This window comes from Neovison vison, chromosome 7 (assembly GCF_020171115.1).
Source record: "Neovison vison isolate M4711 chromosome 7, ASM_NN_V1, whole genome shotgun sequence".
NCBI classification, from domain to species: Eukaryota; Metazoa; Chordata; class Mammalia; order Carnivora; family Mustelidae; genus Neogale; species Neogale vison.
This window is the reverse complement of record NC_058097.1, coordinates 32,158,778-32,180,748: the sequence shown is the minus strand read 5'-3', so window position 1 is coordinate 32,180,748 and position 21,971 is coordinate 32,158,778. Positions and strand designations below refer to the sequence as shown.

Sequence of the window (21,971 nt, the reverse complement as noted above, 5' to 3'; positions counted from 1 at the left end):
ATGGAATCTCACCAGCTCTGACCACCTCACCTGTCATTTTTGCCATGGGTTTGCAATGCTTGGGATGGCCCTATTCTGGGTCGTAGGAGCGGGGAGATGTTACCAAATACATGAGACACAAAGACTGAAAATGAGAGGGGGTGTGTAATCAGCTCACAAAATAAAATCAAGGTACTGTTTTTAGGGGGCGGGGGAATGCGTTCTGGGCAGGCAAAGCCCCGAGAGGGACCTGGGTATTTGGGAAGCAGTGGAAATGCCTCTTGGTTGGAGACCTTGGGGAAGCCGGGGAGGGGGGTGGTTTAGAGGAACCCCTATCCCCCTCCAGCTGTGATGCTTTGTGTGAGAGGTTGTGGTTTTTCTGGAGTGAGCACTGCCCCTCCTCGCCACCCTGTTTGGGAATGGCAGCTGCGGTGTAATTATCTTCCCGGGGAAACACTCTGCAGTCTGGGAGCTTGGTTAGCTGAGCTGAATGGCGGTGGCCCCGGCCGTCTGTCAAGGCCACATGGGCAACCGGGCTGGGATGCAGAGGGTGGCATTGCCCTCTCTTCTGACTTGCATGGTGGCCAAGACCCCACTGCCCCTGTGAGCCACTGCCTTCGTTCCTTGCTGCTTTGAAAATTGCTGACTGTAAGAGGGCTGGCCCCCCACCTCGGAGGAGGCCTTGCAGAAACCTGAGGGCACACCCTGCTGTCTGGGTCTGCACTGGGCCTTTCTTTACCCTTGGTAATGAGAGGAAGAGCAGGGAAGTGAGGATTCCTGAGGTGGGTGGCCCAGCCGGCCTCAAGAAGGCCATCCCTGGATGGCATCTTCCTGCCCCCAGGAGCGAGGGGGCTGGCTTCCAGTCCAGGGAGAACCCAGCCTCAGCCTCGTGCTTCCCCTTGGTTTATTTTTAGCCCCGAGGCCACGCCTCAAAGCTGGCTATAAATACCAGTCCCCTGCATGCTCCCTGGCTGTCTGTGGGCATGTTTCCGTGGGCTGGGGCAGATCGGCTCCCACCTCGCCGCAGCTACAGTCCAGAGTGGGCGCCTGGGCTCACTTCCCAACTCAGAAGAAAGTACCTGTTCATTTGTGCAATAAATACTCACAGGCACCTACTTCTGTGTGCTGCGTCCCATGCAGGCAAGAGCCGATTTCTCAGCTGGGATTGCCAGAGCGTGCCTGTTCCTAGACCCTGAGTCATGGCCCCCCCAGCCCTGGTTTGGGATAGGACGCTGGGGGGGATGATGCTGATGAACCTCACTTTTCTCATCTGTGAAATGGAGATACTGGCCCCTCGGGCATGAGCTTCCCAAGATGGGAAGAGGAGGGAGCAAATGTGGGTGTGCAGAGCAGCTCAAGGGAAGAAGCGGGGAGGAGAGCTGTCCTCTGCGGGCCTGGCCGGAGGAGCTGAGATTGCTGAGTGACCGATCTGGGTTGCAAACTGGGTCTCACACGGGCATCCTTCATGACCCCAACGTAAACCCTGAGATGTTCCGGCCCAGCCCTCCCCACCCCAGAATGTTTTGTTAAAAATTAAGTTATTACAGGCAACCGAAGTAAAAATAGATGAAGTGACTCTATCAAAATTCAAAACCAATGTGCATCAAAGGACAACAGCAGAGTGGAAGGCAACCTGCGGCATGGGAGAAAATATTTGCAAATCACATAGCTGGTCAAAGATGAATATATGGGGGCACCTGGGTGGCTCAGTGGGCTAAACCTCTGCCTTCAGCTCAGGTCATGATCCCAGGGTCTTGGGATCGAGCCCCACATCGGGCTCTCTGCTCAGCAGGGAGCCTGCTTCCCCCCTCTCTCTGCCTGCCTCTCTGCCTACTTGTGATCTCTGTCTGTCAAATAAATAAATAAAATCTTTAAAAAAAAAAAGATGAATATACAGAATATAAAAAGAATTGCATGTCTGCAACGGGAAAACCAACAACCCAAGTTAAAAAAATGGGCAAAGAACTGGATCATTTCACCAAAGAAGATATACCAGTTAATGGCCAAGAAGCCCAGGAAAATGGGCTCAACGGCACTCATCATCAGGAGATGCAAATCAAAACCACAGGGGATCCCACCTTATATGCGTTAAGTTGGCTGTTATTAAAAAAACCCACAGACAGACAATGACGAGTGTCCCTGAGGCAGCGGCGACCTCAGAAGCCCCGTGCGCTGTGGGTGAGAATGTCTGAAGCTGCGGCTGCCGTGGGAGACAGCACGGAGGGTCTTCAGAAGCTAAGCCCAGAATTGCCACATGACACAGCAGTCCCACTTCTGAGTCTCTACAGCCCAAAGCAGGGTCTCAGGGAGATGTTTGAATGCCCACGCCCACAGCAGCGTTTTTCACAAGAGCCATAAGGCAGAAGTCACCCAAGAGTCCCTCCGCAGAGGAGAGGATTAACATATACATACAATGCACTATAATTTAGCCATAAAAATAAAGGAAATCCTACCAGGGGCCACAATAGGGAAGACCCTCCCGGACCTCACGCTTAGGGCAACAAGCCAGCCACAGAAAAGCCAATCCCATGTGATTCCACCTCTATGAGGTACTGGGAATAGTTGGATTCCTGGAGTCAGAAAGTGGCATGGTGGTCACCAGGGCTGGGGAGATGGGGAAATGGGGAGTTGTCAAAAATTAAATGGGTGTCCCGTATCAGAGATTCTGAAGACTTAGCGGAAGATTCTGGATTTCTGGGATGACCCTTCTTTAGCCTGCATTGCCACGGTGCCGAGTGGGGGCCACCTCTGTGGGTTCCCCACTCCGGGTCCCTCATCCTTCTACCTGCCTGGCCACGGCCGTGCTTGGACTTTTCTCTGCCACCTCTGTCTGGACAGCTTCCGGGTGGAGAAATCGGGTGAGGGACGGCTGAGTCTGTCTGTTTATGAAGAGCCACAGGCCAGATAATTGGCCATCTGTGGGCCCAACTTATAGAGAGCAAATACCTTTCCAGAGGCTTCTACATCCTTTAAAGCTGGACGCCTCCCCTTCTGAAAAACGACCTTAGCAGATGCCCAGAACAAAGGGAGATGCCATATGATTCCTGCGTTCCTCAGTCAGAAGTCTCTGAAATGCTTCATGGAGCATGCGTTTGGACGTCTCTGTCCGGCTGAGGGGCTCACTGAGGCCCAGAGAGAGGACGAGATTGGGTCAAGTTCTCACAGAAGAGTTTATCTTCAGCAACATATCTCCTTTCCCATTTTTCATTCAGAAGGAGCTCATCAGACCCCAAGCAGGCGCTCTTGGTGTCCCTCTCCCCAGCAGCCTTCCCGACCTACCTCAGTTCACACTGACTGCTGGGGTGGGCAGTGCCCACCACAAGAGCCCTTCCCGGTGGGAGCGGGCTCAGCCTTTGCAGGACATAACAGAAGTCCCGGCCATGGAGCGTCAGCCCCGCAGGGTAACTCCACCAAGGAGGGATGAGACTTTTCTGAGGTGGGTTCCTCACCGTCCCTCTAAGGACCCAAGTGTGACTGAGCCTGTTGCCTGTGGCCAGACCTGCTCATTCACGTCATCTCCTGCTCCCTGTGTCCTAGGATCCCTTCCCAAGTGAACCCCTCATGTGCAGGATTCTGCCTTAGGCTTGACTTTGGGGGAGCCAGCGGCTTTCCCTTCCTCAGGTGTCACCAGGCCCTCTGAGTCCCAGGGCTGTGGGCGTATGTGGCTGAACCCCAGGGGGGCTTTCTGCTTGCCTCCCTGCAGGACATCACCAGCCTACTGCACACGATCTACGAGGTGGTCGACTCCTCCGTCAACCATTCGCCGACATCAAGCAAGACGCTGCGGGTGAAGCTCACGGTGGCCCCCGACGGAAGCCAGGCCAAGAAGGGCATCCTTCTCAATCACCCCGGTGAGGGGCTGGGGGGCCGCCCAGACCACAGGGGCCAGTCCACTCCCAGCTCCCAGAAAGGATCACACCCCACTGACCTGGGAGGAGTGGAAGGGAGTCCCTGGGGGGCTTTCCCTGGGAGCGACTTTGTGGACAGGTGGAATTTGAACAGCTCCCTGAACGAGCAGGATTTGGATAAGAAAGGAATTACAGGTGGGAGGCCCTATGTAGGCAGAGCCCGGGCTTGGACATGGCACATGAGGAGTCTGTGGGGGAGAAGGTAAGTGGCCAGGTAGCTGTGAGACCCCTCGGTGTGGTCTTGGCTTGGAGAACCCTTCCCACAGAGCCATGGTGAGCGGCCATGGGCCAGTTGTCAAAGGCTGCATGGCAATAGGGGAGCTTGGAAAACCTCCACAGAGCCAGGAATCTGGTGGGCACAGGCGTCCGCCGCTCACCTGGCTGTTTCTCGGGCGGGACTCAGACCTGCAGAGCACGAGGCCCAGAGCGGAGACCAAGCCTGCCGAGGAGCTGCGCAGCTGGGAGAAGAAGCAGCGAGCCCCACTCAGGTACGGTGGCTGTGGGGGCGGGGGCGGGGATGGACGACAGCCCAGGGTCCTTGAACACATATTGAGCACCGGCTGTGTACCCCCTTACCCAGGGGATTTTGAGCAGGCGGCTCTAGTCTGTGCTCGCTTCAGGGGGCGGTGATTTCCGAAGACAAGCTCACAAAGCAAACTCCGTTTGTAAAAAAGGACTAAATGTTACCTCATCCAGAACGCTTTGGGCCAGACATGTTTTGGAATTCAGCATGGGCTGCGTTTTAGAAGAGAGATTCCCAGTGCATCTCTCCTCTATTCTGCGTGGCATCTGGGCAGTACCCGCGATTTCGCACACTGAAATGTCTGACGGACACGTGTGAATGTCCACACGACACGTGTGAATGTCCACTCGAGGTGGTATCAAGGCTACCGCTACTGTCACACCCATTTCGGGCAGGCCTGGCTGCCAAAAAGGTTATGAAAAATCTTTGCCTTCAGGCTTTTTGGGTTTCAGAATGGTGGCTAAGGGATCGTAGGCTGTGATTCTCTCCCACCTGTTATTTCTTTAACTGGAGGGAGGGAAGCGAAGAATAGAGTGTGTTTAAAGAAAGGCCTTGAGTAAACAGGAATATAAAGTAGGAGGCGTGAGGATGTAGGAAGCATCCTTGGCCGGAAGTCAGGGGCTGGATGGCACAACCTGCCAGGGGAATGGAAAGGAAGTGACCGGAAGGGACCGGATTGTGACAGGCGCCCGCCCATAGGGAAAGGACAGAAGGCAGTCTCTGCAGGGGCCACAGCTTGGTGTGGGGAGGGATGCATAGGCTAGCTGTGTTGGGGAATGGGGAGGATGAGAGGGGTGGGGTTGGCAGCTCAGAGAGCCTTGCAGGGGAGAGGCAGGGAGTCCGGACTCCCACAGAGGGAGAAAGGTGGCCTCTGGGGGCACCACTCTCCCCACCCCCTCCTGACGCACATTCCATTCTTGGCTTACAGAGCCTGCCACCCTCCGCTCCAGTGGGCAACTTCTGCGCCCACATTTGCTGGGAACGAGCCCAGGGGTGAGGTCTCCCGTTTGCGACGGGCGCACATGGTGTGTGCTTCTATACGTTTTGGGGCTTCTATACGTTTTGAGCAGGTACCTCTGACGGTTACTTTGGACCTGTTCAAGGACCTCTCCCATCCTCCCAGAAGGCCCAGGGCAGCCAGCAGAGGTTGCATCTCTGCTATCAGGGAAGGAACTAGAGGCACTGATGGCTGAGATGACCACTCCCTCCTCTCCCTGCCCCTTCCCAAGATCCGGAAGATGAACGAAGGGTCCAGAAGGAATTGTCCTGGTGGCTTCCCAGGAGACTGTGGGGCTATCCCCCAGCTAGGGCCGGTGCCCACCCCCTCACTGGCCTTCTTACCCTAGGTTCCAGGGTGACAGCCGTCTGGAGCAGTCTGGCTGCTACCACCACTGCGTGGATGAGAACATTGAGAGGAGAAACCACTACTTAGATCTCGCCGGGATAGAGAACTACACGTCCCAGTTTGGGCCCGGTAAGGGAGCGTGTGCACCCGGGAGGCGGGGCAAGGGGAGGGCTGGGCTGTCCATGCGGGGTGGTGTTCATTATACCCCCCTGGGGTGGGGGAAAATGCAGGTTTTACAGGATGGGTTAAAGAGTCTTCTTGGAGGAGATGACATTAAAACCGTTTTAAAAATGAGCACATGCCCCAAGTTGAACAAAATCAAATGGTACCTCAGGGCCTCTCATGCAATGAAAACCATTGCTCTGTGCCCCACCCCCAGTCACCCCTCCCCCCGCCCCGGACCCTGCTTCCCTGTTCCATCAGCAAAATGCCACTCTGTCTTCCTCAGATGTTGATATCTGTTCGCCCCCAGCTAAGATAAATGAAGAGGTAGCTCACTTCATTTCATACCCCTCAACTCCCTTCTCCCCTTCCTCCTTCTACACATGTAATTCCTGGGTTAGTTACCATCATAAGTTAAGGCATATGCGTGTAGATTTCTGTTCCCATGACCTCAGACAGCGACTGGTGTCTCTTTCTCTTCTCTCTCTTGGAAGGGAAGTTACTTATTTTTAAGGACCTAACAAAGAAACAGAGCTTCCCCCTTCACAGACAGCCAAGTTCCATTCCAGAGAGAGCGAGGAGTGGTCAGGGTAGGGAGGGGAGCTCTCAGAACAGTTACCAGTCCGGGAGCATGGGGGGCATAGGGGGTTTCTGGGGGCACAGTAGGTGCTCATGAAATATCTGTTAAATTGGTTCCTAGGCTCCCCATCAGTGGCCCAGAAGTCAGAGCTGCCCCCCCGCACCTCCAACCCCACTCGGTCTCGCTCCCATGAGCCAGAAGCCATCCACGTCCCACACCGAAAGCCCCAAGGCGCGGACCCGGGCTCCTTCCACTTCCTTGACACCCCATTCGCCAAGGCCTCGGAGGTCCAGCAGCGGCTTCGGGGCACCCAGGACGGGAGCAAGCACTTTGTGAGGTCCCCCAAGGCCCAGGGCAAGAGCGTGGGTGTGGGCCATGTGGCCAGAGGGACGCGAAGCAAACCCCCTCTGGGCCCCACCGTCCCTGCGGTGTCCCCAGCCGCCCACCTGGCCGCCAGCCCATCCCTCCTCCCCACGCTGGCACCCCTCGGGCACAAGAAGCACAAGCACCGAGCCAAGGAGAGCCAGCCGGCCTGCCGGGGTCTGCAGGCACCGCTGGCCGTGGGCGGCAGTGTCTTGGGGCGGGACCGCGCGAGGGACCTGCCCGCCGTGGTGGTGTATGAGAACCCGGCTGGCCAGGCAGTCCAGAGACACGAACATCACCACCACCACGAGCACCACCACCATTATCACCACTTCTACCAGACATAGACCCCTCCCCGGAAGCCCCCACCCCGGCCATATGAAGGACCCCCCCCTTCCCCAGGCTCTCCCCAAGGCATTATTATTCTATTAATTATTGTTATTATGATGATTATTGTTATTAATAATTATTGTTACTCCACTAATATTCAGCTAGCCTCCATGTAGAAGATATATGGAAACACAGAACTAAACTTTTATTTATATGTTGTGAGGACTGCATAACTTATCCAAGAAAATGACTCTGGGTTTGCAAGTGGCCTGTTGGGGGTGGAGGCTCTCTGGGGCTCCCGAGCGGCGTTTCCACGCAGGGCTGGCCCATACCCTTCCCGGCTCTGGGGGAGCCCTCGGCCAGAACTGTGCCCTACCCCAGTCTCTTCCAGGAGAACACCCTTACCTGGCCCGCTTCCAGAGACCCTCGAAATCTCCGAGAAGATAAACAGCTGCTACCTCTTAGTATTATTCTGATTTTCTTTGGCCCTTAACTGATTGTAATCTGCTACAAGGGATTTCAGCGGACCGCAGACGCGTGACCTTCCTGGCTGTTGTGTTTTTATGTCCCAACCTAGAAACCCTAGCTGTCCTTTCTGGAGTTCCCTTTCATGCCTCTCCAGTGGGAGCACGTCCTCGCCCAAAACCAGTCCCATCTTTTCTGCCGTGTAGCACGTGGAAACACACTTCTCCTCCTCCCTTCCCTTGTTCTCTCTTTTTTAGAAAGATACACACACACATATTTAAATACTGCCCCTGTAACCAGCCTTCTCATTTTGGAAACCTCTGGAGAGGGAACCCAACCACAAAAACAAGCGAGGTTTTCCCAGATCGGGCGTTTGTGTGTTGTCGGTCATGGCGGAAGATGTGGAAACCTCATGTTCTCTACCATTGGCAAATACATACATATCTACCTACATGCTTCTCTAACCGAGCTTCCTGTATCTATAGCTGGGCACTATCTGTCCGTTTCCATGTATCTTTCTATAAATATACACTCTCAGGTAAATTTTCCAGTGTGCAGAAATCAGTGGCTTGCTTCTCTAGACATGTCCTGAGACCAGATGTCACCCTGTGTGCCTCTTGGTGGGGCCACTGTCCGTCAGATGCAAATGGTTGCTTGCCTCTCCTTGGCAGGTCCTTTTTCTGGGCTCAGGGTCTGACAGATTTGGAGAGGCCTGCTGGAGTCCAGAAGCTGGGAGGGCAGTGGAGACAGTGGCAAGAGTTGGGGCCGCAGAACAGTGTCCTCCACAGAGCATGACTTGGTCTGATGAGAACCTGGGGAGACTAGGAGAAGGACCACTGTCAACTAGTCGGGGTCCCATGGAAAACTTGACACATGCTCCGACTGGGAAATCTGAGGGGATGTTTACAAAGCATAGGCAAAGCCTCCAGAAAGATTGCAGAATCCGGGGCCAGTGATGTGTGGGGCCACTTCTGCCCCTGCAGGGGAGCAGAGAGGGTGGCAATCATCTTCAGGCAGAGCTGTGGGGTTGGGGGGATGCTACCCTAAGGAGCCATGAGGGACCATCATCCCTCAGGGACGCAGCCAGCATGCGGGGACCTTACAGGGAAATCCATCTCTTGGTGCCACTCCTTCCTGTCGAAGCCCGTGGGAGCCAGAGGGAGCCACAGGGCCAGGGTGCCTGTTGAGGGCCACATGGATGCTCTTTCCAGGCAGGGAGCGAGCGGAGGGACCCAAGGAGTGGCCAGCTGCTGGCCTCCTTGCTGGTTGGCTGCCAGGTGGCATCTCTCCCAGAGCCTCTGATTTGGGTTTGATGTGGCTGGAAAGGAGTTATTTTTGGTAGTGAGCTCTGGATGCGGATGCGCATGGGGCTCGAAGAGGTTAGCTCATTCGCTAGTGATCACACAGCAGGTGGCAGAGCTGGGTTTCTAGTCTTCCCCAGCACCCCCTAACCACTGGAGGGCTTAACCACTGGGTCAGGGCTTCCCGTGTTTTGAGTTGTGGGCTTCTCTGTGGGCTTCTATCTGTAGCATCTGGCTCAGACTGATGGGAGGGAGGGAGCCGGCCTCCAGAGGCCAGGAGCCGGGGTGGGATGAAGCGGAGAGGCACTGGGCCCTGTCCCTCCCTCTCTGGGTTTATATGTCTACCTCACCTCGAAGTGCTTTGTCACGCTGTGGGGGCTGCGGGCCCTCTGAGCCCCGCAACCAGATGGAAAAGGATCTTCTGCGAGGGGTAGTCCAGGGCAGGATTCTGGTACCCACTCCTGGGCCAGTCACTGGGGCTCACCTGAAGTCACGTGTCCAACCCAGGGCCAGGGGGCGGAGTCTGCGGGAAGGGAAGGAAGAGTGTGAGGCTAGAATTGCCACAAGGTGGAAAGGAACCAGGGATTGGGTCCCTACCGCGAGTCTCCCAGCGGTGGTGGCTTTAGAGCGTTCCCTCAGCCTCTGAAAGGGGGTTCAACGCCATCTCTCGCAGCCTCTCGCCCACCAGGATTCAGTTATTCCTTAAGGCACCTGAATTAATTCCTTAGGGATCTATTCAAAATACCGTTTTTGAAAAATCACGACCTGTGCCTACGTTAAAGATTCAAGTAGTACAGAATGGGTGGGCGGTAGAAAGTACACTTCCTTCCAGAATCCCTGACTCCAACCTTCCCGGGCCCCTCCTGGGCCATTCAGTGAGGCTTGGGGGTTGTGAGCCCAGACGCTGGGGCCTGGCTTCAAATTCTGACGGCCTCAGTGCTCTGTGCTTCAAGCGGTACATGGTACTCCTCAAGCCTCTGTTTCCCCTCTGTCGAGGAGTATCCTAAGAGACCCTACCCCATGGGGTTGTCGCGGAAAATTCACTGAGTTAACATAGGCCTGGCCGGGAGGAGCACCACGAAAATGTTAGCTGCCGTTACTTACAAGAATAAATGCATTTCTGTAAGACACCTCTATGTTTAAATTTTGTTAATTCTTTGAAAAACCTTTGTTTGTTTCAGAGGAGCTTTGGGTTTCGGAGAAAATCGAGGGAAAGATACAGATTTCCCACATACTCTACCCTACGCGGGCACAGCCTCCCGCATCATCAACATGTCTCACCAGAATGGTACTTTTTTTTTTTTATCCAAGGATGAACCGATGTAGACCTTCAGTAATGACCCAGAGTCCATAGTTTGGCTTGGGGTTCACTCTTGGTGTTGGGCATTCTGTGGGTTTGCACAAATAGACCATGATGTATCTGTCATTATAATATAGTACAGAGTATTTTCACTGCCCTAAAAATCCTCTGTGTCCTACCCATCCCTCTCTCCACACACCCCCCCCCCCGTTTTGTTATTTTAGTAAATATTTCAAACAAGGTTTGAAACAGAAAATGGTAACAGTAACTGAACTCACCACCCAGATTTGACACATGCTGACAGTTTACAATATTTATTTCAGATCTATTTTTAAGAAAGAAAACACTGCCATGCTGCTTAATCCCTTTCCCACCCCCACTTTTTTATTTTTACCCGAGGAGTAACATAGTATTCATACTCAGGCCTTTCCTCTGTGACCTCATGTGTTTGGAGAGCTTACCCTGTGGCTAGAGAGCTTGGCCCCCTTCTCTCCAACAGCTGTTCAGCCTTCTCTTGCTCAGAGGCGCTGTCATGGACTTGCCCCATCCCCTCCTACCAGTCCTGTGGGTCTCTCATCCCAGTGGCCTGTAGGGTCCTTGCGTACAATTGTCCCCACCAGCAGGAGCAAGAGGGACAGTGCCAGCACGGAACTGTTGCTGAGTTCAAGGGCATGTGTGATTTCAATGTTGGTAGATTATAAATGACCTCTAAAATTTGTACCAAATAGTTAGAAGTTGAAGGAAGAAGAGAGAGAAAAAGGAAGAGGAGCAAGGGAGGGAGCGAGGGAGGGATGAAGGAGAGAAGGAAAGGAGGGAGGAAGGGAGGAAGGAAAGAAGCAGGGAGGGAAAAGAAAACTAGAAGGGGTCCACCACACTTCTTGGTGAGGCTTTGAGCACACTTTCCCGCAGGCTGCGAGGGGTGGGTTTTGTCTTGTTTGCAAATCTCCTGACATCCTTTCCAGAGAAACCGCTGCTGCTTCTCCAGAACCCTGAGCTCTGAGCTCCTCTGGGGCCTGGAGAAGGTGTAGCGGGGGACAGGACTCAACTTGGCCAGCTTCGTGTGCTCGCAGGAGCACAGGCTCTAGCTGGGGACTAGGATACCTCGTTTCTGCTCATCTGTTACTGGGTCCCAAGGATGTCTGGGGTGTCAGGCAGCCAGCCAGGCTGAGGCGTGAAGCTTGCAGCTGCCAAGCCCTGCTCTCATCTCCTGGGGAGCAGTGGGGGGTCGGGAAGCCTGGGGTGGGGATGGTCTTGTGCGCTTCCCACACAGCCGTGCCAATTACACTTTCTGGCAAAAGAAACAGCCAGGAGCAGTTTCTTTTGCTTCCCCTTCCTTGTGCTCAGCGTTTAGATGTCAAATCATTATAGGGCCAGAGGGAAGGCACCCTTGGAGGTGGCGGGAGGAGGGGAAGGCTGCCTGAATATCAAATACCGTTTCTGTCCGTCGCAGCCACTAATGACCCCAGCTTCTGGGAGCCGGTCAGCCCTCGAGGGAATGAAAGGGGACTCCTGAGAGGTGCTCAGTGTCAGCGGACCATGACACCCTCCAACGCCTTCACCTGCTCATTGAAGCAGGGCTGCACCCAGCAGACATGCTGGGGTGGCATGCCCCAAAAGACCCCACAGCAGCCTTGCCCTTGTCCAATCCAGGCCCAGCCTCCACCCTCCCAGCCCTGCCTTGGCTTCACCCCCAGTCCCGTGGGCATGGCCAGGCTTCCCATATGCACCTGCTATGTTTTGCAGAGCTAATCGCGTTAGTGACTCCTAAAAGCCATGCGGAGGGCACCCTTCCCCATTCATTAAAGTTTCATCACTGCCTTGTTGGGGGCTCCGATCTGGTTTTTGACTTGTCACCTTCTCCCAATCCCGAAGGCCGCTGAACCTCACCCTCTTCTCAGGAGATTGTGCCCTTGAATGACTTTACAGATCACGACAGATCTTTTGTCTCCGCAAAAGACTTTCTGACCTCGACATCTTCCTTTAAAGTGAGGCGGGGAATGAGTGTGAGACCCATTTCTAGTAGCAGAAGCTGACCTCAAGGAGGAATGACTCTGAGCCTGGCCTTGACCCTCCTCTGGGCTTTCTTCCCCTCCACTTTCTCTCCCCAAAGGGTAAGAATCCTGGTGCTTTTGGCCTGTGAGGCTGGTGGGGACAAAAGGGCCTCTACCTCAACAGGAGACCCTCCAGACCTGACTCGGGCATAGACCACGTGGTGGGGAGCGGAACCGTGGGGAGGGCAGAATGGCATGTTCACAGCCTCTAACTCTCATCCTGAGTGTTTCACAGTCACCCGGGGAGAGTGTTAAAAGTTTTAAAAATCCCAGTCCCAGGGCCCGCCTGCCTCCCATGATACTGGTCTGGGGCGGGGGTTGGTGGCTAGGTTTCTGCTCCCAGTGTCCTTCCAGTGAGCCAGACTGAGAACCCTGAGCCTTGCATTTTCTCCAGATGACCTCATTCGAGGGAAGTCCCTAACCTCAATGCACTATCAGCCTCTTCCAGGGAACATGTTAGATGAAGATACCCAGCCGCACCCCCCCCAACCCACCTAGAGAGTGAGATCATATGGGTCTGGAATGTGATGGCAGCAGGCATGAGTGCCCTTGACTGCCTCCCACCCAGGGAGTGCTGTTGCACTTGGACCCAGGGACCACAGTGTCAGAAACCCAGCGGCTTGTGCCTTGGAGCAAGCAGGGTGGAACCCTTGCCTCCCCTACCTTCAGGAGTAAATGCACTGAGCCGTGAGCCTCTAAAAAGACTCCTGATGTTGGAGCAAGTGGCCATGGCCACAACAGATCTCCTGGTGCAGGTCGAGTTCTTTTCCTCATTGCCCTGCCACCTAGACCTCAGTAACGCCCCGCCCCTCCCCTGGTAAAACCACAGGCCCCCAAGGACAGCCAGCTCTAGTGAGAGTCCCAGGAGTGTCTTCTAGCAGGGATGAGTCCACAGTGACCCCTGGTGTGTGGACCACATACCTTCCTCCCTTGGCTCTTTAGGGAGATGCAAGGGGCCTCTTCTCCATCTTCCCACTTCGTTTTGGTTTCCTTGCTCCCTGTGGGAGGCGTGCGTGTCCTCGATCAAGGCCAGCCTTCGGGAGTGGGGACTTGGTGCAACCACCAGCAGATCCTCTTTGCATCACTGTAGCCCAGGCTTGGTTATGGTCAAGGTTACAGTGCTCCGCCCAGCCCCTCCAAGGGTCTGCACTGGGGGCCATGTCTGGGCTGACCCTTTGGAGATCCCTTCCTGATCCCCCACGTCTGGGGGAAGAAGTATGCAGAGAGAGGCGTTAGAGATTTAGAAGGACCTGGGTATGAGAATCCAGCCACGTAGTAACTGCCGGGGTCTGAGGAGGTCCTGGAGGAGGTGAGCAGTCCCAGACCGCAACCCCCCGCCCCCGGCCACCGCTAAGATCTCAGGGGGCAGAGCAGGATGAAGGCCTTAAGGGACTGTGAGCGCTACAATAGGATTACCACCCCCAACTGTCTACTTCACCCCAAGCTTTGACTACACCCTCCCCGAATCGGCTCCACTAAAATAACTCTTCATCATCACAAAATTCTGGATAAGTTCATCAAACCTGGCTCTAGCTTTTCTTGAATGAGACCTCACTTCTTGGAACCAAGTTAGCCAGTGCCCAGAGAAAGGACTTCTGTAACTGCCCTTCCCCAGAGCATGCGCACAGTAGGTGGTGACTGAAGGGAAAAGGAGGAATGTCAGAGAAAGAAAGGCGGGAAGGAGCGGTTTGCGCATCCTTTAGCAACTGGAGGGTTTACAGGTGTTCTGCCGTGGAATCCTTGACTGTGGAGTTGGGTAAAGCAGTCACAGTTCAGATAAAAGTCCGGGAAAGCAACACAGCATCAGTGACTTCTAATTTTGTTAAGTAAGAATGGAAAAGAAAAGAAAAGAAAACTGCAGTCTTCTACTGTTTAAAGAAAAAAATTGAGCTTTTTTGGAAAAGAACCACCCTCCCCTCACTGTGTTGGTGTCCCACCCCATCCCCCACTGCTGCAAACCAGTGAACATTTGGCCAATTTTTCATTGCGTTTGTGAAAAGCCGTTTAACAGCACAGTGGCTGGGCAGGAGTTAGTGTCCCCATTTTAAAGATGGGAGAACTGAGTCTGGAGGAGGTAGGTGCAGTCCATATGGACACTCCTTCCTGCAGCTGAGTCCCAGGCCAGCTCTCGGGGCCCCCTTTCCAGTCTGTGGCCTCAGCTGCCTGCCGGGGGACGTGGGGATGGGGCTGGCTTCTGTGATGTCTGGGGAGAAGTCTTCCACGGCCTCAGTCATGTGCTAGAAACTCTGCAGGGGCCATTTTGGTGACCCTGCTTGCATAGACAAGGCTTGGCTGTAGCCAGACTGACAGAGGCCTGTCACTGCAGGTCCAGTGGTCAGCCATCTGCAGTGCCTCGGGGGACATGGAGCGGGACTCGGAGCCCCCCCCCCCCCCGAGAGCTTGTCACTCTCCCATCCTTCCCATCCCCTGCCTAGTCTGAGCCTCCCCGGGCTGCCTCCTCTACCCTCTGATCCCTCCAGCTGTACCCGACACACGCCCCCTCAACATGGCATGATTGACCCATCTTGGGTTTCAAAATTTTTGAATTAATTTCCCAAATCTGAAGATGTCATCGAAATACCTGGATTTTGAGCTCTTCTCATAAGGATTAAAAAAAAAAAAAAAAAAAAGCCATTCCACCAGGCCTACCTCCCCAACATGGCAGCGATTCCCAGGAGCTATGGTGATGCCCCTTCTGTGGTGCGCATGCCCGTCCCTATCCCAGAGTCCCTGCAGCCAGGGGGCCATGCTCTTTCCCTGGCTCACCCCTGCAGCATCTCAGCTCATGTCCCCGAAGATGCTCAAGCACCTTTGGGTGCCAGCGATGCCCATGAAAACCTGGGCCTGTTGGAAGCAGAGTTTTAGATGCTAATGGGGGTGTTTCAGGCATGAGAGGATGTTCATGGGGAAGATCTTTGGGGCCAGTTCTAACCACTCTGAGCACATGGCCCGTTCCCCCTTTAGCTGGGGCGGGGTTGGCTGGGGGGCCCTTGCAGAGCGGGCCAGCCTGCGCGAGACCCTGCCCGTTACTGTGAAAAGAAGCAGAGTGGGTGGGAAGAACCCCAACTCAAAAGACTCTGGCTGGATTCCATCAGGCGGGGTTACTTTGAGCTGTTGGCCACAGACCTGTGATTTCACTGCTCAGAGACTCGGTTTGCTTTTCTGTAGAATGGGCCCAATGGAATCTGCTTCGCTGTAGCTCCAGGGTCTTCGCAAGTGTAAGCAAGGGGAGAAATACAAGGGGAGATTCTTACACATGACATTCCCTGAGCAAATCCCTGCATGGCTCAGCTCTCCTGGAGGGGGTGGCAGAAAGGCTGTTGACCAGGGATGGGTTCTGAGGTTGGGCTCTTGGGGAAGCCCAGCACTGCCCTGTCCAGGCCTGGCACTGGCTGTGACTCCTGCTTCTCTGGGCTGCGTCTTACCGTTCAGGTTAGGCATTCGCCCCTTCCCCATCTGCAGTCCCAGGAGGCTGTGGCTCCAGAGCCTCTAGATGGAACATCCTGGAGCCTGCACCTCTGGTTTGGTGGATGAAATCTGAGGAGGTGCCGGGACCCAGCAGCCAGGCCCCCGAATGCAGGCTCAGGGGCTCAGCTCCGGTGGTTGAGGGTATGGGCTTTGGCGTCAGGCAGGCCCTAACTGAGACCTGGGTCTGCCGCTTCCCCGCTGTGTGATCAGTGGGACCACTATGGGCCCAGCGGCCCAACAGCTCTGTGCCTCAGTTGCCTTCTTTGTAACATGGGGCTAATCAGAGAACCCACTTCCCTGGGGTGTTGTAAGGATCAGAGTAAATGATCCAGGGGCTACAAAGTGCTCGGCTCAGAGCCTGGCACACAGTAGGCCCTCAAGAATTGCTGTTATAAGAATCTGGCCCCCCGGGACTCCCGGGGAAGGAGGTGTAGTCTCGAGGGCTGCCCTGCCCCCAGGTCCGCTGCAGAGCCCCCACAGGTCAGCTGCACGCTTGAGGGCTGTCCCACCTGCCCTATTACTTTTCTTTTCCACATTTGGTGGGGTTACTCCATTCCTTCCAGACCTGACCTGCAGTGTGAACTTGGGCAAGACCCCCCCCCACCCCACTTCATCCAGCGACCAGGCCTTAAATCTCATTTGCATAATGAGGCTGCCTGTGGTCCAGACAAGCTGGGCCTCGGAATGGCAGCTCCGGACCCTAACCAGATGTGGCAGTGGTGGGACTGGTACCCTAAGAACCATGCCCAGCAGTTCCTTCCCCCCCACCAGTGGGGGACACAGGGAGTCTCTGGGACATTTCTTAGCTGCTTTGCATCTGGGACTCTCCTTGTCCTCACGCCTTGAGCCCCGGTATCACTGAGGAGTCTAAATCATCACACCTATCATTTGTGGAGCCCCTGCTGTATGCTCGGCCTGCATTTGCGACATCCTTAGGACACCCTTGCGAAGCAACCAGGTGATTCTTCTGCTAAGTGACTTATACCAAGGTCACAGTTAATGTGTGGGAGGGTTACACACAGAGTGTGACCTGAGGAGAGGGCTAGCTGTTAGCCACCTGACTCTCCCTTTCCAGGAGCCTTTGGACACTGGCAAAGATGAGCAAAGACCAGTTTTACCCTCTCCTCTACTGTCATCCCAGCCAAGTTCGGACAAATGTGACTGAAGGGGAAGCTCTGGGAGGTGGGCTCACTGGCCGAGCCTGAGGCCCCAGCTGCAGCAAGACGGTGCCCTGCTGGTCCCCCTCCTCGTGGCACTGATCATGTTCACAATTACAGTCGAGTCCTGCTACGTTCTGTAAAGTCATTGCTAACAGTGAATTAGCACATACTGAACCATCGCTCCTAGGGGACATAACGGGTTAGGTTCCTGTGAGCCTCTGGTTGTAACATTTTCGTCCACCAGTCAGTACCTCGCCTTGTTGTGTGTGCGTTTCTGTTTGAAGGCACCTGATTGACGATCTATTGCTGATTCGTTAACATTGAGCTCACGGCCAACAGCAACGTGATTCTGAACGTGCTGCCCGAATGAGGCTGATGGAACACGTGTTATCTCTGTAAGACACATCACAGCTTTCTGGTGCCTCGGAACTCTAGACAGCATGTCGGCACCACATTCGGGTGCATTTTAAACGGTGAAATCACGAACACAGGGCACGCAAATACAACAAGTGGGGCGTGAAACAGACTACAGCAAGGACACTTGTTCACAGCACAAGAGCTGAAACAAGAAGGCAGAACATTGCCTTGTTTAACTTCAGCCGGAAACCCGCACATCTAAGTGGCTTAAATTTCTTCCTGTTCCACACATAACTACAATTGACTGTGAAAGCGCCGTGAGTATCAATTTGGGGGTTACGAATCTCTGCATTTTAGACAGTAGGCAAACTCATAAATAAAGACTCTGTGAATAATCAGAATCGGCTCTAGATACTTGTTTGTGCCTCTGATTATTTAGTTAACGTCCATGGCCACCAAAGCACGCTCTTACTCACCAAAGATTATTTTGTAATCCCAAAGGCCCTGCAGAGATAGACACTTGTTGGAGCGACTGAAGGACAGTTCCTCCTGGCCTCCCCACGTGGCCCATAGCCTGGGCTTGGGCTGGCATAGGGCCCTCTCTAGTGCTCCAGGATTCTCTGCTGATGGTATTCAAAAGGACAAGTGGGCAGGGAGCCTCTCCGCTCATAGCATTGAGCTCAGGTTCATTAACATGTTGACTCTGGGGCGCTTGGGTGGCTCAGTGGGTTAAGCCTCTGACTTCAGCTTAGGTCATGATCTCATGGTTCTGGGATCAAGCCCTGCATGGGGTTCTCTGATCAGCAGGGAGCTTGCTTCCCGCCCCCACTCTCTGCCTGCCTCTCTGCCTCTGTGATCTCTCTCTCTCTCTCTGTGTCAAATAAATAAAATCTTTTAAAAACAAAAAACCATGTTGACTCTGCCCTGGGGAATGGGTAGTGGCATTTGGATAGACTCAAAACCAGGAATGTACTGGGAATGCTTGGCTAACATGGGAGAGAGGGGTAACCCCTCTGGCCTTGGCCTGTGGGCTCCCAGGATAGTGCAGGCACATGGGACCTGGGTGAATTAGGGTGGCTCTGTCCCTTGGCCAGATCCTCCCCAGATGGCCATGGTCACCTGATTTTATTTCCTCTGACTCTATCCTCAAAAAGCAATGTCTGATTGTAATTTGTTCAGAAATTCCTAACCAGAATAGTCTAGTGCGATCCACGTGACTTATTTCCTCCCTCTCTCCCTTATTTCTTCTTTCCTTCCTTCCCTCCTTCATTGTGGAGAATGTGGCATTCAAGTATCTCACTTTGCCTTGCCGTGTGACTTAATTACTGCAGGTCTGTCTCTAGGAGCTGACCACTCCAAAATTGAGCCTGGTCAGAGCAAAGGGGGACCCAGACACAGTACTCACTGTTCAGAGAGGTTCCTCTCAGACGAGGCTGGCCTTTTCCTGGACCAAATTCATCTCCAGATTACTCTTTCCATCTGTACTCTCAAATATTTATTGATCAACTCTTATGTGCCAGAAGCCATGCTCAGCTCCAAATAGGATAGACATCCTCCCTCACTCCCTTCACAGAGCTTTCAATCTAGTGGGGGAGCAACCATCACACAAAAATTACATTGTTATCAATTTCTGGGGGAGACATATGAGGGAATAACAGAGGAGACGCGATTGAGACCAGGGTGGGAGAGGGACTCTCCAGGAAGCCACGTTCAAATGGAGACCCTCAAGAATAAGGAAGAAATAGCCAGGTGAAAAGCTAGAGGAAACAGCTTGTGCCAAGGCCCTGAGGTGGGAGAGAGTGTGGGCCATCAGATGAATGGATGGAAGCCAGTGAGGCTGTACACAGACAGCAAGATGGAGGCCCAGGGAGGGCAGGGCCTTGGGGGGGGTCACCATGGAGAGTTTGCTCATTACTGTGAGGACACATCAAAAAGTTGGGAGATCAAGGTCAGGGCGGGCAATTAGGGTGTGACTATCTGGTCACTTAGTGGAGATTGTAATCAGTTGCCAGAAGAGGGGGCTCTCATCATAGGACACAGTGGTAACCTGTCAGACAGAAGCTGCTTGTGACACTCTTACCCACAAAAGTACTTAGGATCCCCTTGTTGGTCTATACCAGGGATCAGCGATACCTTCCTTGCTTTTGAACAATATCTTCTTAAGTGGGTGAAGGAACAGAAAGTAAAGTTGGGAAAAACAAGACGGTAAAGACGGAGGCCGAGAGAGAAAGAAGCCTCAATTTTCCTCTCTCTGGGGTAATTGCTGAATTGGTGCTCGTGAAGGCAGAAAAGGAATGGCTGACTTATGTCCCTCCACCAGAAGAGGGGAAAGGAAGGGAGGCATGATATTGACTTAAACGCGGGGGATTTAAAAGGCCCCTATGTTCCCACTTTGTGCTTTGCTTCTAACAGACAGCCTGGGACCTTTGAAGTCAGTCTGGCCCAGTGGGGAGCGGGCTTCTGTGGAGACAAGATGCTAACAGGGGCGGGGGAAGGGGGCCAGGGGGCGGCCGAAACTCTATTAGGCATGCTCTAGCAAAAAGAAAGGCAAATCCAATGATAATGTACATCTGTTTCAGGGAATTTATAAGCTTTGAACATTTTTTATGGGCAGATAAGTGGGCCCTTTTCTTACCATAACTTAGAACTTCAAAGCTGAGTGTGTGGATAATGCAAATTGCTGAAATATGAGATTTTTCCTACAAAGAGGTTTCCAAAAAAGACGAGGAGGAAAAAGAGAGGGGGAGAGAGAGAGAACTAAGGCTAATTGATGCCACAGTCTTTTATGTACATGGCAAAAACGGGACAAAAATTGATTTTTATGAAATAAGAAATTGATGGGAGAGACAGGGAGAGGAGGAGGCCAGAGGCAGGTGTGAGGGCAGGGTCTAGGCAGGGCAGGTTAGCCTAGGCTGTGGGTCAGCTCTGGGGGCACAGCCCCCTCAGTCTTGGAGCCCTCACCCTTAGTGAGGAAGACAGGACAAATGGACATAAGGACACTTCAGAGGCAGCCAACGCAGTGTCAGCCCAGCGCCTGGTCCATCCAAGTTCCGAGGGGGCACCGGGACAGGGTAGATCCTGGACACCCCGGAGAAATCAGGGGAGGCTTCCTGGAGGAGAGTAGCTATGCAGAGCAGGCATGATCCTGGATGGCTGCGAGGGTGACAGGTGCGTACCAGGTGACAAAATAGCTGAATCCGGGGGTCTGTAGGTTATGCCTCTGCCACCCTGTCATTTGCACACTCTGTGCTTTTCTTGTCTGCCCACCCCGACCCCCAGCAAGTAGGCTGTGAGCTCCTTGAGGCCAAGAGCATAGTAAACAATATATGCTGGAAGGAAAGAAGGAAGGAAGGAAAGAAGGGAGGGAGGGAGGCGGCAAAGGATCAAGGATGTCTTTTCATTATTTCACGTTTTAATATTTATAACATAGCCAAATATGAATATCTGAGCTTCTAAAGTTGTTCTTTGGGCATTACGAATTTTGGTTCCTTTTGCTCTTTTTTGTTCTCCCTCTCTTCCTCTCTTCCTCCTTCTCCTCCTCCTTCAGCACTTCGAGAGAAGCAGGAGACCTTCTGTATTAATTTTACTATTTCTCCAAGCCACCTCGGCAAAGCCATCTTCTTTGCCAGTGATTGGCTCACGACATGTCATGTGACCCTATTCTGACCAATGGGATCTGAAGGTGGGCTTTCGAGATGTCATGGTGGCAGCCATCTTGTGGGGTGATCGAAGACCGCCGAGGAGAGACAGAGAGTCCCGGTCCTGGAGGACGTCGCTGAGTATCACTCCTACAGTACCTGGCAGCTGCTCAACATGGACACTCCAGCTGCTTGGCTTTTCTCAGGAGAAATTCCTTGATTTGAAGATTTGAGATCAAGTCGTTTCTTCCGAAGTGATCCTGGAAAATGCCGCTACGGCAGCGGGGAAGTGAGGCAGGGACGCCGGGCCATGTGGACGGTGGGGGCTTAATCCTGCTGGGAACCCCGGGAGCCCACATAGAACACCCCCCAGAGTTCCACACGCACGCAGCAAGGGTGCCGGGGCGTTTATCCACCCACTGCTGTCCGCCACCGTTCGTGGGTCGCTCCCGTCAGCGGGCAGAGCAGGCTCTGGTGCAGACCGACCTTCCGCAAAGCCTGGGGGGTGCCGCAGGTGGGAAATGGACTGGCGGACACAGATATGCTTTCCATGGTGGGGGGGGACTAGGGCACCAGCATCGTCTGTTCCTTAAGGTTGTCTGGCCCGTGCCGGGTGATCACGGAGGGCCTTTGAGGAAGAAGAGAGGGGTTGGGACCTTCTCCTGGAGACCCAGGGGCAAACATAAGGTTCGGGGCAGGTGTCCGCGGGGGCCCTAAGAATGTGAAAGTGTTGGGGTGGCTTTGGAGGCGCCTGGGTTTACGCCAAGGAAACTCAGTGTCTGCCTTCATCTGACATCTTGCAGCATGGTTGGGGGATTTCAGCTCTCAAGTGGACACCCACGTCCTCCATTTTGTATCTTCCAGCTCTCTCCCCAAAGACCTCCCCCACCCCCCCTTCTTTAGCCACCCCACTCCCCAGCCTCCTTGTGGGCCCAGAAGTGCCCCATCTCAGAAGCCACAAAAACTGCCACCTCCCTCTGTTCTCCCTCCTGTCCTTCTCACAGTCCCTCTTGGTTCTTCCCTATACACCAGTGTCTTTTC

At 53.9% G+C, this 21,971-nt stretch overlaps 1 protein-coding gene across 2 annotated transcripts in view; it reads left to right on the top strand.

Annotated features, from left to right (window-relative positions):
• NKD1 (NKD inhibitor of WNT signaling pathway 1) overlaps positions 1-10,472 on the top strand; it is an 85,330-nt gene extending 74,858 nt beyond the window's left edge. Inside the window, exons 7-11 of one of the 2 annotated variants that reach the window (XM_044256180.1) lie at positions 3,683-3,830; positions 4,291-4,375; positions 5,757-5,884; positions 6,618-6,834; positions 10,138-10,472. In XM_044256180.1, coding sequence (XP_044112115.1) covers positions 3,683-3,830; positions 4,291-4,375; positions 5,757-5,884; positions 6,618-6,834; positions 10,138-10,282 — 723 coding nt within the window. In that variant the 3' untranslated portion in view covers positions 10,283-10,472. Of the gene's footprint in view, positions 1-3,682; positions 3,831-4,290; positions 4,376-5,756; positions 5,885-6,617; positions 10,087-10,137 lie in introns of those variants that run through there. The other variant, XM_044256179.1, reaches the window with a different exon arrangement.
• The last annotated feature ends 11,499 nt before the right edge of the window (positions 10,473-21,971 follow it).